The following is a 23874-nucleotide window of genomic DNA, read 5'->3' on the forward strand; positions in this document are numbered from 1 at the left end:
GGCCAAACGCTTATCATATTGGGGGTCCTTGACATGAAAAAGGTTTGAGAATCACTGATATTATAGCAACATAAGTTTATTTAAAAAACTGTTAGGATTTCAAAGACATTTGTAGAATCCCCCAGAAGCAAAGATTTGAGTTCGCTTTTAAAAAATATATATATTCAAAGATTTGCAAAAAACGTCCAAGATTTAAAAAAAAATAGCAGATCTACAAGCTCATAGCGCGGCACTCGGTGCCGCGCTATGAGCTTGTAGATCTGCTGTTTTTGAATAGCCCAAAGAAATATAAAAATGACACGCAGATGCGTTCCCGGTCTTAATGGGTTAAAGCGAGAGAGAGGGAGAGAGAGGAATTTCGGGGCCCATAGGTTTTCATTTGGAACTAAAGCGCCGCCTTATTGGGCACATCATCCATTTCATTAAACCTGCTTTTTCGATTTTCCGCCAACATTGTTGCCTAGGAATTTACAGGGAGCCAGAGGAGGTAGACTGGTGTTGTCTAAAAAGTGGAGTTGCCCCCCTGTGACATGTCAGGAAGTAGCTTGTAGTGCTGTGATTTCTATACGTTACGACTGTGTGTGCGTGTGCGTGTGCGTGTGTGTGCGTGTGTGTGTGTGTGTGTGCGTGTGCGTGTGCGAGTGTGTGCGTGCGCGTGCGCAGTGGTTGTAAAAGTACTCAAATTCTTTACTTAAGTAAAAGTATCAATACTGCAATATAGAAATACTCTGTTACAAGTAAGTAAGAGTATTTTCAAATAGCCTATGTATAAAATAGAGCTAAAGTGGTTAATGTATGTTTCATAATATCATATATACCTGAAAAGTAACTAGTAACTAAAGTTTTCAAATAATTGTAGTGGAGTGAAAGTACAATATTTGCCTCTGAGATGTAGTGGAGTAGAAGTAAAAGTATTGGAAATTGGAAATACTCAAGTAAAGTACAAATACCTCAAGATTGTACTTAAGTAAATGTACTTACTGTAGTTACTTTCCACCACTGTGTGTGTGTGTGTGTGTGTGTGTGTGTGTGTGTGTGTGTGTGTGTGTGTGTGTGTGTGTGTGTGCGTGCGTGCGTGCGTGCTTGCGTGCGTGCGTGCGTGCGTGCGTGCGTGCGTGCGTGCGTGCGTGCGTGCGTGCGTGCGTGCGTGCGTGCGTGCGTGCGTGCATGTCCATGTGAATGTGTGAGTCGGTGGGGAAGCCTTTGTGTGCATTTATGTCCATTTCAACTCTGTGTGTGTGTGTGTGTGTGTGTGTGTGTGTGTGTGTGCGTGCTCGTGCTCGTGCACTGCACGCACGTGTGTTTCTGTCCGCAGACAACGCCGCCCCATGGGATGCTCGGCCTTCCGCCTCCCCAAGCCTGTCGGAAGTAGCTCCTCCTCTCACTGACAGCCTGTCCATGTCATCGCCCTCATCCCATCCAACCCTGACCCCCGACCTGGCTCGTCTGTCGCCCCTGGACGTCCTGGTGGTGGCGCCAGAGAGCAGCAGGACGGAGCAGCGTGCCCAGAGCCCCCGGAACAAGGCGGAGCCGCCGCCGCCGCTCGACCCAGATCACATCGGCCACGGCGGGAGGAGGAGGGCAGCCGCCGCGCCCCCCGGCGGGAGCGGCAGAGCCAATAAGAAAGAGGGTGGCAGGTCCACCCGCAAGGGCAGGGGGGGGCAACCGGCCACGCCCGAGGGGGGGGAAGGAGGGGGCAGAGACGAACCGGAACGTTCCAGAAGCTCCCGGGGGAGGTCTAAGGATAGGAAAGCCGAGGAGAGTAGTCCCGCCTCCGGTGGGAGAATAGGAGCCGCCCAGTCGCCCCCTAGAGGAGGCTCCAGGCACACACACACCAACTCGAACGGGAACAGTGGCGACGACGAGGCCCGGAACAGCGGCGGTGGTGGCCAACGGGGGGGGGAGCCGCCGGAGCAGAGCAAGAAGCCCAGCAGGCCCAGGGACCTGGAGAGGGGGGGGGGCCCGGGGCCGGGGGGGGTAGAGAGCCGTCCCACCACCAGCCACCCTAACAGGAGCAACAACGCAGCAACGGGCAGGAAAACCACGGTCTCTCCAGGACCCTGGAAGATCCCCGGCTCAGACAAGCTGGCCAGCACCCTGCGGTCAGGCACGTCCACTGTGAGCAGATAATACCCCCCCCCCCCCGCCGGCCCCCACCGCAGTGGTGCAGTCCAGGCAGCGTTGCCAGATTCTGTGAGAGAAACGAGCAACCGGGTCTAGGAAAACCAGCCCAAAAGAAGCGACTATGGGCCGCACGAGTACTTTAACATGTACATCAGCTATTTGAAAATAGCAGATCTACAAGCTCACAACGCGTCGCGATGCGACGCGTTGTGAGCTTGTAGATCGGCGATTTTCAAATAAAATCTTGCGGGGGAATTATAATAAGCAGATCTGGCAACCCTGAGTCCAGGTGGGACCGGGCTGTGATGGACTGCAATGGAATAGGCCAACGACCCCCAACATTTTGGACCAAGCCACCCCCCATCTGAAGACATCTGAGACATTTACTCCGTTTCCTTCACCCTAGAGACCTCAGAGTGGAGACTGAATCATGTGTTTTTACAGAAACCCTTTTTTTTCTTTTGGTTTTAATTTATAATACTGGACTCTAAATTATTTTGAGAAATATTTTACACCCACCACCTTAAGAACTGGAAGATCGTCCACTTTTGAAAATCGAAATAGAGAAGGAAGCAAGCAGAATGTTTGTGTGCGTGCGTGCGCGCGCGTGTGTGTGTGTGAGTGTGCGTGTGCGTGCGTGCTTGCGTGTGTGCAGTGTGGCAAACAACTCCATGGAGATACGAACATTAAGGACTCCATTTGGAAGCGGTTCGGCTGTCCCAACACCACATTTCCCCAGCAATGGACCTGAGGGACAAAGATGCAAATTCAAAACCACTAACAGAAAACCACTGTTGGTTGCCATTGCATTTTTTTTCCTTTGTTTTTATGTCTATATTATGGAGTCTATTTTATGAAATGAAATGTAAAAGAAGGTTTGCCTGTTTTTGGTGAAAGAGAATAACACGGAGAGCTGCAGTACTGGTGAACTTTATTCACCAACGGAACTTTGCCTTAACAAAGACTTTATGGGCCTGAATCTATCTTGAATAATCTATCAGATGATTATAGACATAAATATATTATAATGGATTTGAATATGTGGGAGCATTATATGTAAATACAATCATCTCAACCCGTACCCCGGTCCAAGCCGACGGCAAATCTAGTTTCCCAAAAGGTAGACGAGCCGAGGACGGAACACAGAACTCGGACGGTGTTTTCAACGTGTCTCTATACCCTCCTGTTAAACCCCCCCACCCCGCGCAGTTGTAGTTCTATAGGTCTATCTCAGCAGGCCCGGCGCGGTGGACTGCATGGTCTATTTGTGCTTGAATCATCCTCGTTCAGCGGGTGTATCACAGTCTGTCCCCCCCCCCCCCCCCTCTCCCCCCCTCACATTACTGTGCTTCATGAACAAATAGGAGGAGGTTGTGTCTGGTGGGTCCTCTGTGGAGGGAGAGCTCATGTGATGCGAGGGCAGAGTGCCTTAGGCCGACACAGAGGTCGGCTTTTAGAAGTTTGAATCGAAGGTGAGACTCAACTAAAAGACATAGGGCTGCTTCAGCCACATCGACTCGACAGCCAGCCTGATCTCACAGAATTTAGCATACATTGCACGGATCCAGTGCACGTCATTCCGTGCATAGTCGCCTAGAAAACCCGAAAATCTGTGCATATGTACGGCGAGTCCCGCGGTGGGCGTAGCCGGTTGCAACCCGGAAAAACCCTGAAGCAGAGCAGTCCCCACAACAAAATGTACGATTCAGTGCCTATCGGTACGTAACTCAAAACGGTGCTGATTAGGCTCACGGGAACGTTGCAACGTTCGGGGCGGCAACTCGCTCGCTTTAGCTCGAAATGGTTCGAGTCAATGGGGGAGATGCGAGGCGGCTATGCACGGATTTTCGGGTTTCCTAGTTGTCTATGCACGGAATGACACCTCCGTGCAATGTATACTAAGTCGTGTGAGATCGGGTTGAAAAGACATAGGGCTGCTTCAGCCTCATCAACTCTACCGCAGCGTCCCCATTATGGGGGACGAACGTTTGGCGAAAATAAGCCGATCTGCAAGCTCACGACGTGTTGCAGCGCGACGGGTTATGAGCTCGGTTATTTTTCGCCGAAGAGATTTGGTGTGTAAAAGGACAAACGGAGCAGACCAAGTAAAGAGCCCTGGTGGACTCTGGTCAACTGCGTATATATAGGTTTTAAGTGGTTAAAACCATTTAATTTCAACACGTTTTGGAGTGATACAATAATAAACATTGATATTTAGGTGTGCTTTTTTTTGTTGCAGAAAGTAAGACATATGTGTGCTAGCACCTCCCAGACAAGTGAAATATGATTTATTTCATTCAACTTTATATAAAACTGAGTCCATTATGAGAGCTATTGACTATTTGTGACAGTATTTCATTTTTGGTTCCTTAATGATGTCTGATATTATTAATGTCCATGAAGAATCTATTAGATGACACGGTGTAATTACATATCAGCACAGAATGAAGTTTTTGCTCTAAATGAAGGTTTCACTCATAAACAAACACAAGGAAAAAACCCATTAGTTATTCTAATAGGCAGTCTTTGGGGAAACATTCTCAGTTGGCAAAAACTTTACAAAAAGCAGTTTACATTAGCTTAACAATCTGTAACAAAACTTAATGCACTCAATTTGGAGATGGGACATTTCTATCCACCCAAGACACTGAGGAGGATAGATTACATGTGACATCATGGCTGCCTTCAAAGTTAATTTCCGAAATTTGACTAAAATGGTTTGGCTGTACGTACGACGTGTAAACAATGCCTACAATCTTATGAATTTCATTTGAATTGAAATGTATTTTGTGTGTGTGTGTGTGTGTGTGTGTGTGTGTGTGTGTGTGTGTGTGTGTGTGTGTGTGTGTGTGTGTGTGTGTGTGTGTGTGTGTGTGTGTGTGTGTGTGTGTGTCTTTTTCTTTTCCATTTTCCCCTCCATTCCAATTGGCCCCTTGGCGCCTCCTGGAGGCCCCCCACTTTAAAGAAAAAACAACCCTGATCTACTTTTCTAATGAGAGGAGAGAGCTGGCAAGTGGCAACAATGTGATTATAGTGAGATCTACAAATTTTGTCATTGACAAACCACCCTACTTTCCATTCCTTTTATCACAGTGCCAATGGCTGAGTGGTCATTTAACTCATATTAAGTCAACATTAAAAACGGATAAGATCTTTCCTCCCACGGCTGAAGGAAATGAAGAAAAAAAAGAATAATGAAGGAGAGTCCTTGGGTTAGCCATTGTAATCTATAATTACAAAATGAATAAGCTGAATGTACATAAAGCACAAACTCATATTGAGGTTTTGGAATACAAAATTGTGTGCAAGGGGAATGGAGAAATCCGCTGCTACGTGTACATTGCATAGTAGTCTTGTAATGTTTTACAGAGGCTGGTCACTCAGTGCTAAAATCATGAAAGCTCCAAACCCAGTTTGTTAGTAATTTCCAGTGGTGGAAAAAGTACTAAAATGTTTTACTTAAGTAAAAGTATCAATACTGCAATGTAGAAGTACTCTGTTACAAGTAAAAGTCCGGAATCAAAATGTACTTAAAGTACCAAAAGTAAACGTACAAAAATGTTTGAAAATAGCAGATCTACAAGCTCACAACGCGTCGCGATGCGTTGTGAGCTTGTAGATCTGCTATTTTCAAATAGCCTCGGTATAAAATAGGGCTAAAGTGGTTAATGTAGGTTTTATAATGTCATCATTTATATCTACAAAGTAACTAGTGACAAATAAAACTAGTCAAATAATTGTAGTGGAGTAAAAGTACAATATTTGCCTCTGAGATGTAGTGGAGTAAAAGTAAAAATGCAGAAAATTGGAAATACTCCAGTAAAGTAAAAAAGATACCTCAAAATTGTACTTAAGTACAGTATTTGAGTAAATGTACTAAGTTACTTTACACCACTGGTAATTCCTAACCATGGATGGCTACCATGCCCACTAAACTGCATTGCCCTCATTGTCTTACAGTAAGTACGTACAGTAGAAACAAAACAAGGTGTGTATTCTGTAGCTCATCGTTTGCACAATTCATTCTCTTTTCACATCTGGTGTCACCATTGAGCCAAATTGTAAGTAGTTTTCTATGGAAAATCACGAGTAAAAATGGAAAATAAAACCAGAGCTATATCTGCAAAATGAACGAGTTGGAAGAATGGCACATACTGTACCCATACATCAGTGGTTCTCAACCCTTTTCAGGCCGCAACCCCCCCAAAACAATCATATCTGAACTGGGGATCCTCCAAAACAATCATATTTCAACTTGGGACCCCCCAAAATAATCATATTTGAACTGGGACCCCCCCCCCCCCCCCCCCCCCAGGAGTTGAGGCATTACAATTAGTTTGACTCGGTTGCACAGATACATATTGTGAAAATAGCCAATCAAGGCGTTATGAGTTTGTAGATCAACTATTTTCACAATATTTGCCTCTTACTTATATTATTTGGCCAATGTTTGACCAGTTTTTATAGTATAGTTTGATTGATTGATTTTTTTTTAAAGGTATTAGGTATTAACGGTCCTTAAGTTGTGACTTTACTGTCATCTGGAGACCCCCCGACCCACAGGTTGAGAACCACTGCCACTACATGACAACCTTTCCCCCCCATGCGGCTCGGTATCACTGTGTAGTGTTATAGCGCTGTGTTAAGCCTGAGCAGATATCTCTATAAATATGACTCAATGTACTATTGACGGTCACACAGACTGTAAGTGAGCAACTATTTTTATGAAATGCAACTCTATGGATATATTAACTTTTTCAAAAAAAACATAAAAAATAAATCTTGTTTACTTGTATGATATTCTGAAATGTCAAAATAAACGAAAATCTTGACAGAACATAAACCATTCAGCGAAGATATTATGCTGCTGTATCTTTATTTACGGCTGTTTTGCTTCCTCTATATTCAATTTGATGATCTAGGGAAAGAAAGGTTTTGTAAACGTGCTGCCTTTAAAATATATAAGAAATTAAAGCCGCACTACGTAACTTTCCTCTTCTACCCCGGATTTGAACCTGGTTTCCTGCGCAAGTTTTGTCATTTTTTTTACCATTGAGCTAATAGAGCCTGCCTGCTTGCTCGGGGGATAAATTGAATCTTGACCATAAGGTCAAAATTCGTGTCAGATCCTGTGTCTAGGTGAGGCATGAACTTTGACGATCTAAATGTCTCAATAGAAGAGCAGGGAGACCAAATACAATCACCCCAATTCTATAAGTTATATTGTCTCTACCATACAGATTGGACAAAATGACATTTTATTAATTTAAAAAAAGTTACATAGTGAGACTTTAATGGGTGAAAAATGAAAACAAAACATGTAGGTCGAATACATTTTGTCAGTGGTACACTGTAACCTAAAAAGATATTGGATACAGCTGGTTGTGATGCTAAATGGGTTCTAGCCACCAGCTGCTGTCCAGTAACTGTATATGACTCAGGGCCTGGACATTTGGAGGACGAAGAATGAAACATTTAATGGAGGAATGAAATACAGGAGAGTCCATAAGCTCAACTATTCAGATCATTAAACCTTGAAGTCGTGTCACAATGCCTGAGTAGGGTTTGGCATGTTTACTCTGTATCACACTAATCTCTCAAGACAAATTCTGCCAACAGCAGAATATTTCAGCACTGCTGCTGAACATGTAACGATGTTGTTCGTAGGAATAAACAGAAATAAACACACCTGGGAGGAAGTGGACTAAGAAAGCGGAGGAGCCAAACCTGAGTTATTTTTTTACACAAAAAAAAGGTGGTGCCCCCGGAGTCAACCGAATGGGGTGACAGATTGGTATCCCACAGGTCTCAAACTCACAACAACAAGGGAAAGTCATGAACTTGATCATCTACCTGCCAAGTGAGAAACCAGATGGCTCCACACACTATTAGGCAACCACCACTAAGGTTGCATTAGGACACATTTCAAACCAGCATAAAAAAACAGTTCTCAAGACATTCTGAGAATCTACTTAAAGGTTTAATTGCTCCGTAAGTGACAGACTAATGTTTAAAGATGCTTGACTGCAATAGGTTACATGAGGATAGAATTCAAAATTCTGTCAATGATTTTGTGCAAAGTTTTTTCAATGCATTAGGAAGGCCTTTTCCTTTTGGGAGGAGGAGGAGGAGGAAGCAACACCAGCAGCATACCATTGGTAAATACAAGAGGAACAGCTGAGCTGTCTGTCTGTGAGTATAACAGGATGAACAATTACATGAAAGAGAGGGCATTATCCTTCAGGAGGTTTGATTCTCAAGCTATTCACCAAGTCTTGATGAGGATAATGTTTCAGGCACAGTACACACACATATAATACAGTTGTGGAGCAACTTGACAGAGAAGCTGAAAATGAATGGCACATCATTTTATTTCACTCATATTGCGGGGCACTTGATGGCAGTTAATTTACATATAAAACAGGTTGTGTGTTAGACAGTTACTAGTGTCAGGTGATGTGTCCTGGCCAGGGGCACTTTGGAGAACATAATACTGTGAATAGCAAGTGCAACTTCTGCATGCTTTGCGTTTTTTACTGTTGCTGTCAGCAACAGTACAAAGGCCTGGAATTTCATATTTTTCAGAGGCATGGACACTTGATTTCATTTTTAATATATATGGTATAACTATCAGTGAAGTAAATAAATGAAAATAACCAGTGTATTACACAACATAATGTATTGGTATTCTTTATAAAATAGCCTGGTACTAATATTTGTACAAACTCCTGAGGCAATGGTAGATACTCATTCATCAATGGACTTGTTTGGAGATGGTGGAAGAAGTACTCAGATGTTTTTCACGTACGTGAAAGTAGCAATACCACAATGTAGAAATATTCTATTTCAAGCAAAAGTCCTGTAATCAAAATTGTACTTGAGAAAAAGTACAAAAGTATTGGCATCGAAATATACTTAAAGTATGAAAAGCAAAAGTACTCATTTGGCAGCAAAGTGTTACAAATTTGCCAAAATCTTTCAAAGATATTCATTGGCCAATTTGGCCCAAACTTATGGCCACAATGAAATCCCTGCCCGTTCTTCCATTTAGCCACACGAGGGCAGTGTTGCACAACAAAAGGACCAACCTGCACATAATGGCCTGTGCTAATATTCTGGAGACACAAAGTAGACAGCTTTGACAATCATCATTGACATTTTAGATACACAAAAAAAAAGGATACTATGAAACAACATCAGATAATATATCTAATCGTGTATCATAATATTGATGCAAAATGTTAACGTACTACTTATATTTGTAAATGATTATGTGTTCATTCTCTCCCTCCACCTCTGTTCCTTCTCTCTCTCTCTGCCTCGATCTCCTCGTTGTTCCAATCCTTCCCTCTCCCCTCTTTCTGTGTAACACCTCTCATATCCTCTCTCTCTCTCTCTCTCTCTCTCTCTCTCTCTCTCTCTCTCTCTCTCTCTCTCTCTCTCTCTCTCTCTCTCTCTCTCCCCATTATTCATGTTTCCACTAGAGGGCAATATAGACAAGACGTGTTTCATAACCACTCTACAGTATATTACATAAGTCATGTGTGGGGTGTTGCTATTAAGGCAATAAAATAAAATTATATTGTATGTATGTATGTACTGTACGGGTCAAAGAGGCCATCAAAAAACTGAAAAACATAAATATGTATAGATATAATATTGAATACCTCAACTCATACCATTCTTTTGACGCAGACATATTTGTACTGCAAACTATGGTGAGAAAAATTCTTCAGCTCACAAGGAACAACAGCATTCTAACACATGGACACATATGGTCATGTACCCTGACCCATTACACATTAAAACCAGTTCATGTCAATGTCTGTGGCTAAAACTCATCGGCCACTTTGTTGAGTAAAGAATACTGATGGCACTTGGTTGGGATAAAAGACTTCTTGAATACATTTTGTTGCCAGATGCAACCAGAAAGACCAGTGCCTTCCAGGGCTCAAACACAACAGCCATATTGGAAGGAAATTGGGCCTCATCCTTACTTCCTTCACAGGCGTTACCAATGATAGTAATGAAGGCTCTGTTCCATTTAGTGTAGCACGTGGTTCTCAAACATTTTAATTTCAAGGACCTACCTCTGTGAGTGTACAAATGGAACCAAATGGACCCTTACGGGTCCATTTGGTTCCATTTGTACACTCTCAGAGTTACACACCCGTAAGGGACCATTTGGAAACCACTTAAGGAACCATGAGGGTCCCTGGACCCTTTCCAGTGAGCCAACATGCACAATATCAGCACCCTCCCTCTGTTTGACCAGAATGGAACAGAGCCTTCATTAGTATCATTGGTAACACCTGTGATAGGAAGCGGCCCAATTTCTTTCCAATATGGCTGCTGTGCATAGAGCCTATTGGTTGAATCTTCCTCGTACTTTCTGGAAGAAAGTTCACTCGAGAGTTTTTAGGGTTTGCCAACTATTTTTACTTGCCACTGACACAGTTTATTCTTAGATCTCCAGTTTTTAGGTGACCGTACCAGGCCGGAAGATGAAAAGTTAGAACACCCTCAAAAATAGTTTCGTACACTAGTTCTAAAATCTGCTGACTCACACCGAAGCCGCTGAGAAAATAAATACGTCGCTGTGAGCATCTCTCTTGAAACTCACCTGGCTGGGAATCTGCACCGAGGTAGCCTATTTGTAGCATTCCACAGTTTCAACATGTTGGCCATCAAGTGACACCTGTTTTCATGTCTCTTTTTGTGCAGGTAATTAAAGGACCCCATCACCCATTTTCAACATATCTTCACATAATTGGTCCCCAACAATGCTCATTATTACATGGTACCATTTCCGTCTACTCGTGTCTGTGTCTGAGAATTGTAGACAGTTCAGAATCGACAGAAATGACATCATCGGCAGGCAAAGAAAACAACAACATTAAAGCAAGAATAATGGCTTCTATATCAGCATGCCAACTTTCCAGGAAGAGAGAGACTGTAGTTTCTATTAGTTTGGAATCGATCCCATCGATTCCAAACACTTCAGACGTTTAATGGAACGTGTGGTTTTAGATTTGTTGCATGTTTGAGGTTACCTGCAACATGGTAGAACCCACACTTGATTGACTCACACTTGATTGGCTCAGCTGAGTATAAAAGGCTGCCAGCTACGAATAAACTCAGTTATAGTTAGTGCTAGGGCATGGTGGTGCGCAGACCACCATGTCACCTTTTGCTGCCTATTTCCATGCCTGTAAACTTTGGTGAATAAAGAGCCCTTTGGTTGCACTCTATCCTCCTGACTCTGTGCTGATTTCCAGCTGCTTATTGGGCCAGTCCTTTACAGATCATAAATAAACATTCTGAGATTTTAAAGGTAATGGCAGTGATATGGATTAATAAATCATTTATTATTGTATGCCACTATACCTTCTTTTAAAGGATGGCAGCCGTAAAATTATTTTCTGCTACTTTCCTGTCATAGGTTACTATTTTCATCATCAGCATCATCACCGTCGTCACCATAATGTATGTATTTGCTACAACAGTTTCAGAGGGAAGACAGTATGACGAATCCAGCTGTGAGTAGCCAACCACCATGCTTCTCACACAGACACACACACAGACACAATATGTGCTTCCCGTTAAACATCATAATATAATTGTCCCGCTGTGCATAATTGATGTAATCTGACAAGCTGGATTAAACACCACAAAGCTTAATGATGATGTAGACTTGACCTGGCTGCTGTTGTCCCTTAGTCTTGACATGATAATGTTATATGACATGGTAATATTTCAACTCTTATGTGGTCCCAACTTATAACCAGTTATGATACCTTTGGTAGTTTTCCCCCCTTTACCCTTGTGGTAAATTTCTCATTGAACTTCATTTAAGTGCAACATCATTACCTTGTATTTGTCAGTGGTGGAAAAAGTACTAACATTTTGTACTTAAGTAAAAGTACCAATACTGCAATATAGAAATACTCTGTTACCAGTAAAAGTCCAGAATTAAAAATGTACTTGAGTAAAAGTACAAAAGTATTCACATTAAAATGTACTTTAAGTACCAAACGTAAAAGTACTAAAATGTTTGAAATAGCCGATCTACAAGCTCACAACGCGTCGCATCGACGCGTTGTGAGCTTGTAGATCGGCTATTTTCAAATAGCCAGGTAGATCCGGGGGAGGGGGGGGTACCGGGGTAGCAGATCCGGGGGGGTAGCAGATCTACAAGCTCATAGCGTGGCACCGAGTGCCGCGCTATGAGCTTGCAGATCTGCTATTTTGACTTGCCACTTCCTGCTAGATCTGTTATTTTTGAAAAATCCCTGGCACAAAATATTTTTGAGATGGGATGGGGGTCCGCAGACAAATACATATCATTTTGGGGGTCCTTGACATGAAAAGGTTCAAGGACCACTGCAATAAGGTACTTCCAGAATAAGGTACAGGAGCCTGCACTATCAGGGTAAACACTGAGCAAGCCAATAGCAGCTCTCCAGCAGAAACTGCTGGGTGGGTGGGGCTGATGTCTGTGGTTGCTGCAGGCCGATGCGTGTATCCTCATCAAGAGCATTATCATTGGTGTCGGGCAGAAACCTCCTATCTCCATTTTCTCAACTCAATGCTTTTCAACCCTTTTCATGTCAAGGTCCATTATTTATTCGGCATCTGAGCCACGGACCACCGTTTGATGAGATTTAGACTCTTTAGAATATTTTGTTGTTGTTGGATACTGTTTTGTCCACAATTCCATGCTGTGTTGATGTTGGTACCACAGGAGAGATAACAGGCAAACGTTGATCAAAATAGGAATTATTTAATTAAGTAATGCAGGTGTTTAACAGTAATTTAACTCTTGAGAGCGTAAAATGAAACCAAATGGACCCGTAAGGGTCCATTTGGTTTCATTTTACGCTCTCAAGAGCTAAAGATCTATAGGCCTAAGGGTCCTTTGGTCACCAACTCTCCATCATTTAGCTGGGGACCACCTGGAACCCCCTCAAGGACCACTGGTGGTCCCCGGATCACTGGTTGAGAACCACCATTCTAACATTGTGATTTTTCCCCCTTAAATTAACGCCCTACTTGATCATACTAACAGCGTCACACACACCAAAAGCATGAAAAGTAGCAGATCCACAAGCTCGAAACGTTTTGACCTTGTAGATCTGCCACTACTGATGCTTTTCAATTTGAATCCCGGAAAAGTACCAGTTTTGGAGATACTGTATGAGTTTTCCACCCGACAGAGACGATATCGATCCTCAGCTGTGCAGCGTCTCTGCTGGGGGAGGTGAAGTGACAGCAAATGCAGGGGTTAAACAGATCGCTATGCACTTCAAGAGAGAGATAATGCAGTGTAGTGGTTGTGGATGAACACACAAACAAATGATGACTTCAGCAGGGAGTAGCTTAGAGATGGGTACATTTTTACACCTCCAGAGTGAAATTAAGACTCCAAATTTGTAATGTAAAGCAGTGGTTCCAGGTGGTCCCCAGCTAAAGGATGGAGAGTTGGTGACCAAATGGACCCCCAGGCCTATAGATCTTTAACTCTTGAGAGCGTAAAATGAAACCAAATGGACTCTTGTGGGTCCATTTGGTTTCATTTTACGCTCTCAAGAGTCAAATTATTGTTAAACATCTGCATTACTTAATTAAATAGTTGTTATTTTGATCAACGTTTGCCTGTTATCTCTCCTATGGTACCAACGACAACACAATATTTTAGAGAGTCTAAATCTCATCAAATGGTGGTCCGGGGCTCAAATGCAAAATAAATAATGGACCTTGATATGAAAAGGGTTGAAAACCACTAATGCAAAGTGTTAGTGACCTCTCACTGAGCAATGTTTTTACGCCACACTGTTATTCAGTCATTCATAAATTGTAGCTAATGTGGATGTTCTTCACAACCTTGACACAGTTCTCTACTCGCTGCTTCCTTGTACACCGTTAGATAATTGAGAGTGAGCGATATCTCACAGGGGATTTTCAAGGCCCTGCGTGCTTTAAGAGATGGTTTTCTTTCTCTGTCAGACTGCCTGGGCCTCCTTTTTCCCTCTTCCCACCTGCCTTTCACATTCATTTACATCAATTGTGAACATAATGTGTTTTATTCTTCAATTGGCAGTTGGTTGTGTCCGTTTAGATGATTATTTATGACAAGAGTTTCTCTGAGAAAGCCTGCAATAATGCAATTATTTAGACTAGACTCGGGGGGGGCCATGCAAGTCGGGAACGATTTAAGTCGTTGTGCAATACTCCTGTTATCTGATGCACCCGTTGTCGCTCAGCTCCACGCTACAACGCTCTTTGCTTCGCTCTTCCGCTTTCATTTGCTGAGGCTTCCTTCACCCATGGGCACAGATCTCGTACCATTTTGTTCTATTGTTCACACTGCCACTTATATATTGGCTAAGCGGCGCAAACATGATGCAAAGGCTGTTCAGTCAGGCGACACTCGAATTATGCCCGGGACAGACAGACAGACAGACAGACACACAGACACAGCTTTATTTGGTGAATCTGTGTCATTTTTAGATTTGTGCTCAAAAGCATTAGTTTACACTTTGGCTATTCAAAAATAGCAGATCTACAAGCTCATAGCGTGGCACTCGGTGCCGCGAAAATCGTGAAAATGTGTGCAAAACTTTGAATATAGATATTTTTAAAGCGAACATTTATAACTCAAATCTTTCCTTCTGGGGGTCCCTGGAACAACGTATTTTGAGATGGGGGGGTCCGCGGCCAAATGCATATCATTTTTGGGGTCCTTGACATGAAAATGTTTGAGAACGACTGACATAGAAACATACGTTTTTTTCAAAAAACTGGTAGAATTTAGAAGACATTTTGTAGAATCGGCCTCAGGTCTTAAAGGGTTAATAGATATATTAGTAGTAATTCTCTGTATGATGGCTTTTGGATTTTGGCACAGAATCTCAAAAACTGCATTCAATGAATAACCACATAGCCTTATACTGTATAGCCTACTCATACGACAAATAACAAAAATAGTCTATAAGTTCACAACACATTGTGAGGTTGTAGATCTGCTATCTTTTTTTTGCATTTCTTTTGTACCTTCACATATGATAACATGCCCAAAATATATTTGCCGGGCTAAAAGTAGTTAAGTGGTAGACATATCTACAGTAGTTCCGCTGTTGCCACACCTGACTCTACAGCGGCACAAGTGAAGGTGTGCCAAGGTTATCTCGAGTTAAAGTATGAGAGAGATGTGTGCTAGCAGAAAGCAAATATGCACTCTCCTTTATTTCCTTATCTCTCTGTCGGCCACCTTATTTGCTGGTGCTCCTGGAATCTAACGTTTGTTAGATTGGCTGACATATTCCCCTGTCACCTCACCTCAGCTCAATGCAATGTCAGCCCAGCCTGGGATCGACCAAGTAATATTTCCTCCTCTATTGTTGGCTCTAGGGTAATTTTGTTTGTTTTTTATTATTTTACTATTTTTTTCATTTAAGATTTATTTGGGGGCTTTTTATGCCTTTTATTGATAGTGAAGTGAAGTTCTCCCCCTTTGTGAAGTGAAAGGCTCCCCCTTTGTTAGTAGGCTATCAAAGTGTCCTTGGGCAAGACACTTTACCCCTAACTGCTCCCCCCTCTGTGCTCCTCTATGGGCAGCACTGAGCTGGGTGAAGCTGAAAACTGAAGTTCTCACGCGGGATGAAAATAGGTCAACAACTAAAAGTTATGGAATGCCATTCCACAGGTATTGAGAGCTGCAACCTCTGTAGACATTTTTAACAACCTAGATAAACACACTGTTTAAACAAACATTTGTGGAATGTCTTTTTAGTTTGTTTTTGTTTTTAATTGAATGTTTCCTGTTGTGTTTAGTAAAGCACTTTGTGAATTCTGTCTGTGAACTTTGTACATTCAATGTATGTAGAAATGTTCACCAGACTACATGCTCATAAGAGTTGTTGAACATGTTTCACCAGGCAGGTCATGTCATTTGTTAATGAGGTAATCAAACGTGGCACTGCACTGGCTATGACGACATTAGAGACTATGGATGATGATGGTGCTGTTGTGTAGGAAGGTTTTAAGGCTGCTCTTAAACTTAGGGTGTCTGCCTCCTGGACCAAACCTTGAAGATGGTTCCACAGGAGAGGAGGCTGATAGCTGAAAGTTCTCTCTTGGAGATTCTAGGAGCCACAAAGTAAGCCTTCATAGCCTACAGTCTGGGAATGCAGGGATGCACACACACGCGTGTGTTTGAAATAATTATGCTTGAATGTTAATAATGCAATTTTAATGAAGTCCTTGAGGCCACATTGTATGGAAAACTGTGTTTGTCTCTGTATGTTGTATACTTCCTAAGATTGTCTATTTGCTTCTTTTTTTTCATTTTGTGGTTTGGGTATATGTGTAAGATAACCCTAACCAGTGGTAAAAATGAACCCCATGGGACATTAGTTCAGCCTGGTACCTGGCAGAATCTTGAAATACACAATTCAAGGGTTAAGAAACACCAGGTAACGAAAATAAATCCACCTTATATGCGCGTGAACCCCACTTTCCCTGTAGACTAATTTGTGCATACACACACCCCCAGATCTTGTGCTGTAAACACAGCAGTAGAGGAGATTTAGTCTTTTCATCGAGTAGAGTGTGCACTAAGTAATGGTGAACATAGCTCTTTTCCACTCACAATAGCAGATTGTGCTGGCAATCTCTGTGGAAAACAAAACTTCACCTGTGGTTAAATTGGTGTGAGGGTGAGTACATATGACAACCTTTTTTACTTTGGGGTTAATTGTTCCTTAAAATGATTTCTGGGTGGTCCAGTCAGGCAAAAGTATTAAGCAAATAAATATATCATCTACTACCTATAAATGTTTTGCCATTGTAGCAGTCTGCCATTAATTGCAACCCACATTACTGTGGAATGGCTATGCACAAAGAAAAATAAAAGAGTGGCTTGGGTGTACACGTGTTTCACGCTCAGCAGCAGAGGAATTCAGAAAGATTATGTGAGAAGGTATGTAGTTTGGATAAACAGATAGCATATTGACGTGAAAACAGTGACACATACCAATCTGATTTTCAGAAGAGCAAGTTCATCCTGTTATTTCACTGTTGACACTGGGAACCTGACGAGGAGCAAACCTTCATACCTTGGGCAGTCTTTCTTTATACATACAGTACTGTAGTGTAATCTTGAAGTTTACCTTTTAAAGTTTGCCAAAGTTTTGCTTAGTACAAAGAAGCATGTACACACGAACGCACTCACGCAGCATTTTATTTTTCTCCTAGAACATGCAGGATGTTCTGCCTTGATGCCGTCATATCAGTGTTTCATCTTACCTCATTGCGCAGGGGCAGCAGAGGGTGAAGAGGTAGAACGGAAACAGAAAGTTCCCGGTTCAATCCCCAGTTCGATCCCCGGCTCCCTCTTTGTTAGTAGGCTATTTAAGTGTCCTTGGGCAAGACACTTTACCCCTAACTGTCCCGATGAGCAGGTTGGCGCCGTGTGTGTGTGTGTGTGTGTGTGTGTGTGTGTGTGTGTGTGTGTGTGTGTGTGTGTGTGTGTGTGTGTGTGTGTGTGTGTGTGTGTGTGTGTGTGTGTGTGTGTGTGTGTGTGTGTGTGTGTGTGTGTGTGTGTGTGTGTGTGTGTGTGTGTGTGTGTTTTATTTGGCTAAAGGCGTTATTGTAAATGCACCATATTACTTAATTTTTCACTTAACTTTATGCACTCTCTGTGCCTTGTGATGTGGTGCGCAGTATGACACTGATTAGTATATGCAATGAATGCACAGTTGACAGTTGTACCTGAAAGAAAAGATGATGCCCTTTAGCCATTTAGTCTGAAATAGTCAAGCTGATTATGCTGATACATGCTGACACCATTCACACTATGAATATAGCCAGAGCTACTGTATATGGAAATAACCTTGATTTACTTAAACCTTAGTCTGTACCCCAGGGATATTCACAATGATTAAAAGATCCTCTGTAGGCAACAGCTAAGGGCTTTTGAATGTAATGTGTAATACTTCATAACTTTATTTCTTGCTTAGTGCTTGGATAGTAATGGATACCCATGATCCTGACTGTAGAACGGCTTTCGAGGTTTGGTCCTGGAGGTAGACACGGGCTAGGCTTAAAACTTTCCTTGCATTTGGGAACAACAGCACCATCATCATCCATAGTCTCTAATGTCGTCATAGCCAGTGCAGTGCCACGTTTGATTACCTCGTTAACAAATTACATGACCTGCCTGATGAAACATGTTCAACGACTCTTATGAACGTGTGGTGTGGTGAAGTAAGTACGTATATTGTATTGTATATAACACTTCTCACAGAGAGGACTCACAAAGTGCTTTACATTACAACAGAAATAAAAAAAAATCGAAGACACTGCACAAATGTTTGTTTAAACAGTAGTGTTTTAAGTGGTTCTTAAAAATGTCCTCAGAGGCTGCAGCTCTCAATGCCCTTCCAGTGGAAGAGCATTCCATACATTTTTGTATTTTATCGTTTTTCATCCCGCGAGGGAACTTCCGTTTCAGCCCACAGAGGAGCGTGGAGGGGGGAGCAGTTAGGGGTTAAGTGTCTTGCTCAGAGACACTTCGAACCTTAGGTTTCCCAGGCGGGCTCTCTAACCATTCAACTATGGCCACCTGGTACAAGGAATAACTATTAAGGGCTTGATTGAATTTGTTGCACGATATTATGTGCATTGTGCAACAAAGTATATCAAGCTCAGACATGATTTAACAGAAATATGCTATTAGTCCAGAGCTAAAAAAGGCTGAGAACCACACTGTTCTATTCCTATCCCAATGTTACCCTTATTCCATTCTCTTACTTAATCCAATTTATGTATGCGTGAGCAGACACATGTGATTATACAGTATGGGCACATTGCCTAATAATGATGACTCAATCAGGCAATCCGGTAGAACTTCCCCTTCTGGAGATTCTAACTCCCTTTTCTGTGGAATTCCTTGACCTCCAACTTCCCAGTATTAAGCTGACAACATTGACACGTCATCATACTATAGGTCACCAGGTCATTAGTAGCCTGAGTTCAGGCTGAGTGTCAGGCTAGGTCATTAGTGCACTGTTCCGTGGAATAAAAACAAACATTTTTCACTTTCCTTCATTACAAAATGTATGGGACCACAAGCAATACCCTCACGGACCACCAGTGGTCCACGGACCACCTGTTGAAAACCCCTGATTTAGAACACACCACAGACAGAAAGACAAGAAGAACTCAATAGAACCCAGTAGTCCACTGTGGTGTGCATGGTCTCACAGTGGTCTGGTGGGTAACCAGAGGACTTGGCCCAAAACACGTTTGCCCCCATTTTTTTTGGCTGACCAGCGGTTCTTGTATTTTATTTGTTTGACTGAGGATAAGGTTAGAAATAAGTTTAGGGTTAGGCATAGTTTTACTGAGGTTAAGTTTAGGAATAAGGTTAACGACAGCGACAGCAGCTGAAGTCCTTGTCATGTCTGTCTGTCTATCGGTCCTTCCTGGTACATAGAAGATACAACGCCACTGACCACTTTCTTAACACGCTGAGGAAGGCTTAGCCCTGGTCCAGAACGCTCTGGACCAGGGCTAAGGAGGGCTTGACGCCAAAACGAAGTAAAAAGGACCAGAAGGTTTTTTTTTTTAAAGCCCGTGACGCCGGACAGGTTACGTTTGGGAATACCAGGTGAATACCGCCGGATTCTGCCCCGGGGCGACTGTGTTTTGGGGCGAGCGTTTTGATATTAATGTGGTGCGGTAGCCGATCGCTGTCTCTCCTATTCCTTGGAGACACGCCCTGTTTCCTCTGATCCCATCCCATTATGATCTGTAAAACACGCTGTCTACAGGGTTGCCATGTCCGCTTATTATAAGCGACTTTGGGCTTGTTTTTCTGTAAAGTTGTAAATATTGGTAGATGCGGCGGTAATAATAATATTGTTTTAATTATTATTTAAACCAGTGGTTCTCAAATATTTTTACGTTATCATGGATGGACCACCCGAATTAATATATGTAGCCTATTTGTGTTGTTAGAAGAATGTTTCAAAACGTTTCAAAAATATTCCACATTTTATTTCAAGTTCACTCATCATCATCGATTCGCAACGCGTTGAATTGAATACACATGGACCCCAATGGAAACAAAACATAGTGCTTTCTTGGGTAAAATTATTTTAGCATCCTTTTGTATGTAGGCCTACTTTCTTACTTTCTGTGTTTTTTTGTTTTTTTTTGCAAACTGTTAATTAATCAATCAATCAATCAATGTGACCTAAGTTGCTTTTTTTGGGCTTGTTTTCCTAGACCAGGGGTCTTCAACAGGGGGTCCGGGACCCCTGGGGGTTCCTCAGAGTTACTACAGGGGGTCCGCCAAATCTTTGTGTGATAGATTTTCTTTTATTTTTACATTAACCACTTGAACCCTAGCATCCCTTTTCTGAGGAGAACTTTAGCCAAAAATAGGAGATCTGCAAGCTCACAAAGCCTCGCTGCGAGCTTGTAGATCGGCTATTTTTGCCAAAGAGTATAGGTGTAGAGGGAAAAAAGAGCAGCAAAAGTTTATCTGAAACACAATTTTATACAACATAGAGGGGGTCCCTCGTCCCGGCTTCATCTCTCTCTCAGCTAGGGGGTCCTTGGCCTGCCCTGAAAACGATGAAGACCCCTGTCCTAGACCTGTCTGGCTGCTGCTTATTTCTCTCACAAGATCTGGCAACAGTGCACGCTGCTGTTAAAGCAGATGTAGCAGCCGGTAGAAGCACACACACACACACACACACACACACACACACACACACACACACACACACACACACACACACACACACACCAGTACAACAGCAGCACTCCATCCACCGGCCAGTGGGAGGGAACAGTCTGCAAGCTGCCTGCCGCCTCGATGCACGCACAGCCTTTCTGACAGCCTGGCGCACGTTTTGTACTCTCTGGTCCCGCACGGCACGGCACGGCACGGCAGTGACGGCACACACATCCATCCAAAACAGACCCAGGTGTTGCTGCGCTGCTGAACTACCGCGATATTAGAATAAATAAATAGATCGATAAAAAGAAAAAAAATCAGGTAAGAAACTGTAACGGGTGCTTTCTGGCACAATGGTGCCAGAAATTAAATTTTTTGAATTGGTGCTTTACATTTTTTTAATGATGCTTTACATTTAAAAAAAATCTAATTTCTTTCAATTTTCTTTCAATTTTAGTTTAATGATGATCAGATGAAGGGAAACGCGGTGCTGAGGTTTATGTTGCTGGATGCATTCCTTCTGTGTGTTTCGTGGTGTTGTTGTAGCCTATACACGTTGCGTGCGCCTTGGCGTGCGCGTAATAGCTACTGTCTGTATGTACGCTGCTGCGACTCGAAGCTGAAATGTTTGCAAACGTTTTACCCACGTGTTGTTGTTGTTGTTGTTTGATTTGCTGTATGTTTGTTGTTGTTGGTGTTTCCTCCACGTCCGTTTGTTGTTAAACGCGATGGAAGACGTTGTGTCATAGTATGTAGTAGCCTGGTGCAGAGCCAAGCAGTTTGTGGCAGAATGGGCGGACAGTCGGCGATCAAGATCAAGACCCCCCCCCCCCCCTTTTACACATGAGAAACCCATGGAGAAAAGGCATGCTCTCTGGAGAGTATTTAATATACTGATCTGTTACATCAGGGGTCTTCAATGTTTTCAGGCCAAGGACCCCCTCGGCTGAGAGATAGATAAACCAGGGACCCCCATTATATATCGTATAGAATATCATCTTTTCATAGATTTCATAGATGGCTTCATAGACTTGTTTGACAGCACTGTCATCAGTGTTGGATTCATGTGTGTTTTTACTTTTAACCACATAAACCGTCCATGCTAAGTAAACTTGACCCACTCTGTACTTGGTCTGCTCTTTTTTCCCCCCTACACCAAACCTCTTTAGCCGGAAATAGCAGATGTACAAGCGCACAGCGAGGCGTTGTGCGCTTGTAGATCTGCTATTTTTGGCTAAAAAATTCTCCTCAGAATACAGATGCTTGGTTCAAGTGGTTAATGTAAAAAATCACAAAGATTTGGCGGCCCCCCTGTAGTAACTCTGAGGACCCCCTAGGGGTCACGGACCCCCTGTTGAAGACCCCTGTGTACATAATTTTGTCACTACAACTATTAGGGAAACACTCAGCCAAATTGATTGATAGTGGTTCTACATTTTTGCCTCTTTCTCAATTATCTAACAATTTGGCCAATGTTTGACCAGTTTTTATAGTATAGTTTGTTGATTACCTTTGATGCAGTTATGGTCCTTTTCTTTTCCATCTTATTTAGGTATTAAAAATGTCTTAAATGTCCTTAGATTGTCACTTCACTGTTATCTGTACGGGCACCCCCTAAAAATCGTTTGGGGACCGCCCTGGGGGTCCCGACCACAGGTTGAGGACCACTGATCTATGTAACTTTATATCTGCCCACGACAATGGGTATTATGACCACAGGGTGCTCCACTGACCCATGTACAGTAGTCTACTGATACGGGTATAGTGACACCAGTTGATAGCCGTTATTTCTCCTTTTATGGCAAATGGTGTGTGTGTGTGTGTGTGTGTGTGTGTGTGTGTGTGTGTGTGTGTGTGTGTGTGTGTGTGTGTGTGTGTGTGTGTGTGTGTGTGTGTGTGTGTGTGTGTGTGTGTGTGTGTGTGTGTGTGTGTGTGTGACACTCTCGGACAAGCTAAACACAGGTCAGGAAAAAAACATACCAATATACATTATTACGTACAGCTACAGTAAATATGTTTACTGTACAGCTAATCAGGCAGTAGAGACAGTCAGACAATAGATCATAGACAGTCAGGTCGGGCAGACAATCATTATTCCACCGCCTCATATAGCACTGGGTAAAAAGGACACTTGAATCTTTCAGTGGAAGGCAGATTCAGTTACTGAAGCAGCTTTTGTGTTTTATGAATACTTCATGTAGAGGGTGTTCATATTATCAAGTCTAATTTCAAGTCAGTCTGCTGAGCTATGAGCAGGGTGTTTGGTATGAGGGGACATTATGAAAGTTAACATGTCTTCTTGACATGTTAACATGTTATGTTAGAGTAGACTTTTCGACCACAACTCGGGGGTGTGTGTGTGTGTGTGTGTGTGTGCGTGTGCGCGCGCGCTGGTGCTATAATAGGCAAGGGTGGCATTTCTTCCCCTGTAGAGGTTTTTCTTGGCTTCTAGGGAGTTTGCGTGCAAAGTTTCACACCGATTAGTCCAATTACAGGTAAAAACACGAGCCGGCCTGTTATAGCGCCACCGTGAGGCTCATTTAAAAAAATGTAGGATGGCATTTCTTCCATGGCCTAGTGGGAATGTGCGTGTAAAGTTTCACAGCAATCGCACGCTGCGTTTATGATTTGAGGCGTTTTGCTCAAAACGGAGCACCCCTGCAAACTTTGGAAGCCAATCTTAGCCAATCAGGATGAAATATGAAAAAAACGGACAGATCCGTCTTGATCACATGACTATAGAGTCATTGGCCTCCTGGTGGCGCTATAACAGGCCGATCTGAAAAATGTGGGGCAGAGGTTCTGGTCTTAAACCTAGGGAGTTTGTGTGCACAGTTTCACATTGATCGGGCCAACGGTGCCTGAGATTAGCTGTTCACAGACTCGGCCAACACCTGTGGCCTGGCGGAGACAATGAGCATTAGCGAGGACCAATTATATGAAGATGGTTTGAAAATGGGTGAAGTCATCCTTTAAGGATTGCAGCCTTTTGATTTACGGTT

General features: G+C 42.8%; 3 protein-coding genes across 3 annotated transcripts in view; all 3 read left to right on the forward strand.

The window, feature by feature from the left end:
* Positions 1-1507, forward strand: part of LOC311040288 (membrane-associated guanylate kinase, WW and PDZ domain-containing protein 2-like) — a 323523-nt gene extending 322016 nt beyond the window's left edge. The window contains exon 24 of the mRNA XM_084050480.1: positions 1316-1507. Within this exon, the coding sequence (XP_083906606.1) occupies positions 1316-1372 (57 nt within the window). The 3' untranslated portion in view covers positions 1373-1507. The remainder of the gene's footprint in view (positions 1-1315) is intronic.
* On the forward strand, positions 1399-5667 carry LOC311039601 (uncharacterized protein; the record flags this gene model as incomplete). The annotated part of the gene is made up of 1 exon (XM_084049541.1): positions 1399-5667. One exon carries the CDS (start codon positions 1399-1401, stop codon positions 2128-2130), a length of 732 nt encoding a protein of 243 aa, XP_083905667.1. The 3' UTR covers positions 2131-5667.
* A 15331-nt stretch (positions 5668-20998) lies between these two features.
* The window catches only part of LOC311040283 (fatty acyl-CoA reductase 1), an 80497-nt gene continuing 77621 nt past the window's right edge, over positions 20999-23874 (forward strand). The window contains exon 1 of the mRNA XM_084050466.1: positions 20999-21193. The gene's annotated coding sequence lies outside the window, so the exon portion shown is untranslated. The remainder of the gene's footprint in view (positions 21194-23874) is intronic.

The sequence above is a fragment of the Gymnoscopelus microlampas genome, assembly GCF_963454915.1.
Source record: "Gymnoscopelus microlampas genome assembly, chromosome: 23".
Lineage (NCBI taxonomy): Eukaryota > Metazoa > Chordata > Actinopteri > Myctophiformes > Myctophidae > Gymnoscopelus > Gymnoscopelus microlampas.